The 4,611-nt window shown below is 36.6% G+C and overlaps 1 protein-coding gene across 1 annotated transcript in view; it reads left to right on the forward strand.

Moving 5' to 3' along the window:
- Nucleotides 1-461: 461 nt before the first annotated feature.
- The window catches only part of LOC113235967 (G-protein coupled receptor Mth2-like), a 23,576-nt gene continuing 19,426 nt past the window's right edge, over nt 462-4,611 (forward strand). The window contains exons 1-3 of the mRNA XM_026471890.1: nt 462-578; nt 2,555-2,726; nt 3,421-3,584. Of these exons, the coding sequence (XP_026327675.1) occupies nt 2,573-2,726; nt 3,421-3,584 (318 nt within the window). The 5' untranslated portion in view covers nt 462-578; nt 2,555-2,572. The remainder of the gene's footprint in view (nt 579-2,554; nt 2,727-3,420; nt 3,585-4,611) is intronic.

The following is a 4,611-nucleotide window of genomic DNA, read 5'->3' on the forward strand; positions in this document are numbered from 1 at the left end:
ATTTGATTCAAAAGGGCAAACTATCCAAAGCCGTAAATACTGAAAATGACCTCTAATATTAAAAATGCCTGCAACATATTCCTACGTAACAATTAATTACTTAATTTGTTCCCTTGCGCTATGGGATTAATCTTGTTAGAATTACCTGAATTTATGTAACCACAACAGGCAAATTGTTTGTTCCTTCAGTATCCATTTGAAAACTACAAGTCATGGACGGCACATCGGTTGTTATTTTATTTTTCACATTAATCATTTATATTGAGTGCTTTGCGGATCTTGGAGGTCATAATGACATAAATCCAGGTGTAATGAACAAGATAATGGTTAAAAAATGCTGTCCCGATGGACAGCATCTGTTAAAAGGCACGATGAAGTGTAGAATTCCAAATGAGAAGTGGAGAAATCAAACATTTCTTAATATTCCGCTCTATCGATATATAGACAACAACATACCGGTGCTATCAGATAAAAAACTTCTCGACGTTTATGACATTGAAATTCCGGCAAATCAAACGTTTGATTCTCGTACTTGGTACGATTTTTCCAAATCCCGTCATCAATTGTTTTTATCGGACGTAAGTATACATTTGTTTATTTTACACTTAATAATACATGGGGCGCACTATAAGTTTCTGGAACTGGCCACTTAAATAAACAATATTTAAAAAGTAATTACAACATCTCTTTGGCTGTAGAATAAAGTTTGTTTCATCTGACTGTCATTTGTTTTTACTTTGTGGCGTCATTTTAGAAATTGGTTGTCTAAATCACCATGGATTTAACTCGTGAAAATTTTCGTAGTATGATTGTCTATGACTTTACGTGCAATTTAACAGCACAGCGGAGCTTCCCTCGGCTTCAAACTGCTTTTGGTGTTGAAGCACCATGCAAGACGACTATATACAGCTGGTTTGCAGAATTCAAACGCGGTCGTGTGAATCTCAGTGACGAATTTCGTGATAGCCCACTCCTCCCCGTCCACTGCTGTAAACAACAAAAACGTCGATGCTGTGTGCCATATGATCAAAACAGACAGGCATGTGACAGACCATGAGATTCGGGCACCTTTAGGCACAGACATGAGTCAAATACACGCGTCACTTGTGCAATGTCAATACGATGCAATGCCATGCTTACCAGATTCAACGAAGGGGCGTCAAATTTGGTGTGGAACATAGTAACAGGTGACGAGACATAAGATTGGACACGTGGCTACTGTTGCTTTGGAGAATTGTTGTATCGTGAATAGTGATTGATACACGACCATTTGTTTCACGCCGTATCATCTTGCAGCACGATAATGCCAGTTCTCACACGGCCAGACAGACAAATAAATTTTCGAAGGTGAACAACGTTGACCTTAAGAGCCATCACGCGTACAGTTCTGACTTGGCACCTTGTGACTTTTATTTACTTCCAAAAATTAAGAACCGGTTACACGGTCAACGATTTTCATCACCTGAAGAGGCTGTCGAAGAGTATGAAAAATATGTTTCAGAGATTGTCACGGAGGAGTGGCATAAATGTTTTCAAAATTGGTTCATTCGTATGAAAAAGTGCATTAACGCTAACGGAGAATATTTTGAGAAACAATAAATTCATTTCTGACCATTTATAGTATTTTTTTCTTATTCATTCCGGAAACTTATAGTGCGTCTCACGTATTTATTACACGGAATACTTACCTTATTATGTATTAAGAAATACCGTGTAACAAAATTCTCAAACACATTCACAAAATGTATGTAATTATTGTATTTCTTTTACTCGCAGCATTCTCTAAAGACTAAATGAAAACTGTCTATCTTGACATACTTAATTTATTTCAAAAACTTGCACTATAAAAAAACTTAAAAACCAGACACTACAAACATTAAACGGAAACTTAACACGAAATAATTACATAATTATTGTAAATGTTAATTTTATAAAATTAATATCTGGAAACATCCCTACCTAGTTGGAAAATTAGGTAGATGTGAAAAATACCTATTCGTATGTATACGCGTTTATTCCCGTTTCCAAATGTTAGTACAATTAAAAAAATAAAACGCGAAAGTTTAATTAAATTAATATCATTCGTCACTTATTCTCATGAAGTTTTCCTTTTATTATAATTTGTTGACCGAACAAAAAGTCACATTATGATCACTGCTTCTTTGTTTACGTTTTTTCTGATTCTAAGAAAACTAAATGTGGATAGGTGTGTACGTATTGATTTTTTTTTGGACTTTTTTCACAAATGTTTTAGAGAGGACTTCCGTGCCCACCTTTGGGACGTGTAAATGGGTTGTTGATACTACCTGTTTGATATGAATTATTCCATTTATGGATAGTCAGTTTTGATTATAATGTGACTAAATAGGGTCCACTCTCGTTAAACTCCAATGGCGTCCTATGCACTCCCTATTTATTTTTCGCTGATGTGTTGCAAACTACAGGATGGAATAGACCACCTGGGGGTTGATATTTCCCAATTTGGGAATCATACATGGGACAGAGAAATGACCATACTCAGAAGGACACCTTCATAATCTATTCTACATTTCAGACTGGGAAAGTCATACAGATGGTGCCCAATGAGTACAAATGGTTATTGCAAATAGACATCAATAACTTCTGCATCGACTTGAAACTACAAGGAAAGGCAACTCCTCCAAAATTCGTTATCATGACTCATTATGAAAGTCCTGATGACAGCAACGCCACGATTGTTACAATAGGTAAGCATAAATATTTACGGCATAAAATACAGGGTCATTTGTAAAATACTAACAACTTGCAGGACTATATTACTAACATCATAAACAAAAATTTTTTTTCCATCACTTTACTAGTTTACCAAAAATAAACTTTGAAATTTTTGTTGTACTTCTGTCACTTTTTGGATTTGGACCGACAACAAAAAACAACAAAAACTTTATACTAAAGGTTATTATATTTATACAACTTCTGCGTGCTTGGATGACATAAATCACGGAGGAAGTCTCGATCTCTGATGTTTGAAAGAAAAAAAAAACATATTGTAAACGTTGAATGTGTACAAATGTTATTTATAAAGAGAACCCCTAGAGTTTCTTGTTCATTGTTCTCAGGGGAATCAGCCTTACGAATGAGCGGTAGAGTTCTACCAATGTGAAGATTTCAAGTGCAATAGTGCTTACCAATGAAATAAAGATTATTTTGATTTTAGATCTAAGGGGCATTGCCACTGCGCCCGTCACCCTGAGACTTAAGTTGACGAGTCCCATGTGTCTATAATTTCACTGTAGACGAGCAAGCGTCCTCCCCGACGATCCTCACCCCCGGTCTTGCGTTTGGCATTGGACTGGTACTTACGCTAGTGTTATTTAAATATTGTTATTTTCAATAATAAACAAATCCTTTATTCTGTAATAAACTCACGAAATTTTTCAGGATTTCTAGTTTCAACATTTTTCTTGGCGCTAGTTCTAGCGGTATACATCATGTTGCCTGAGCTGCGTAACCTTAGCGGCTTAGTGCTGATGGCCTATGTGTTCAGTCTACTCGGCGCCTTCTTCATCATGGCTGTCCTTCGTCTGCATGCACATGAACTAGAAGTTTGCCGTGTTCTGTGTTAGTATATCCAAACTCCTACTTGGTGCTATTTTTGGACCATTTCTGATGCCTGTCTTATTTTAACAAGATTAAAAAGTTTTGCTCTGAACATTATGAGGTGTTACAATGTTTTTTCAATTGTACTGTAGCAGCACTAGAGCTCTTTGTACAAGAGTTTGTCTGGGGAAGTACTGTCATCTTACTTATCCCTGCCGCCAAGCAGTAATGTGAACATTAGGTTCAATTTATATTGCTGCGGAACGGAATGGATGCGAATTTTTGTAACTATATTGTACATAGCATAATGAACTTTATGGTCAATTGTGTAATGTACAAACTAGATAGCCAATATCTTCACTCTTAAAGAAAGGAGGTAGCACGATGCCTCTTTGAACTAGTCGCGGCTGCTCGCGGAACTGCATTATACATTCTATCACTTCAAATAAATTTGAATTTTTTTTCTTTACAAGATTCAAAATGCTAAGTAATACTTTGCACCAAAAATGCCCCTCCCTTGTCCCTTAAAGAGTTTCGAGCGAACCGTTGAGAACCAAGGTCTTTGACATAGCTGGTAGAATAAGCAGGCTCAAGTGGCAATGAGCTGCCCTTATCTCTCGAAGAACCGAAAACCGACGAGGGAAACGAATTCTTGTGTGAATATTACGACTCGGCAAACGATCTGCAGCAGATGGGTGCGACAAGCTGAGGACCGGGCGAAATGATACACTTTGGGACAGGTTTATGGACAGCAGTGGACTGCGATAGGCTGATGATGATGCTGTAGTTGCAAATCAATACCTTGAACGCTACGCCACTTTTTTTTCAAAAAGTCCGGAAGCATAATATTGGTAAATAAATATGGTTGTTTACAAAAATAACAGAAATGACCAAAAAACAAAGATGGCGTAATGTTAATTGAGGTATTGATTAATATTCGCTTCCATACCGTTCCGGGGTAATGAAAATTAAGATTTACTCTGATTTTGTCAACGTCCAATATTAATCAACATTTAAATTTTATTCTCAAGT

The sequence above is a fragment of the Hyposmocoma kahamanoa genome, unplaced genomic scaffold (genome assembly GCF_003589595.1).
Source record: "Hyposmocoma kahamanoa isolate Upper Pololo Valley unplaced genomic scaffold, ASM358959v1 88, whole genome shotgun sequence".
NCBI lineage: Eukaryota > Metazoa > Arthropoda > Insecta > Lepidoptera > Cosmopterigidae > Hyposmocoma > Hyposmocoma kahamanoa.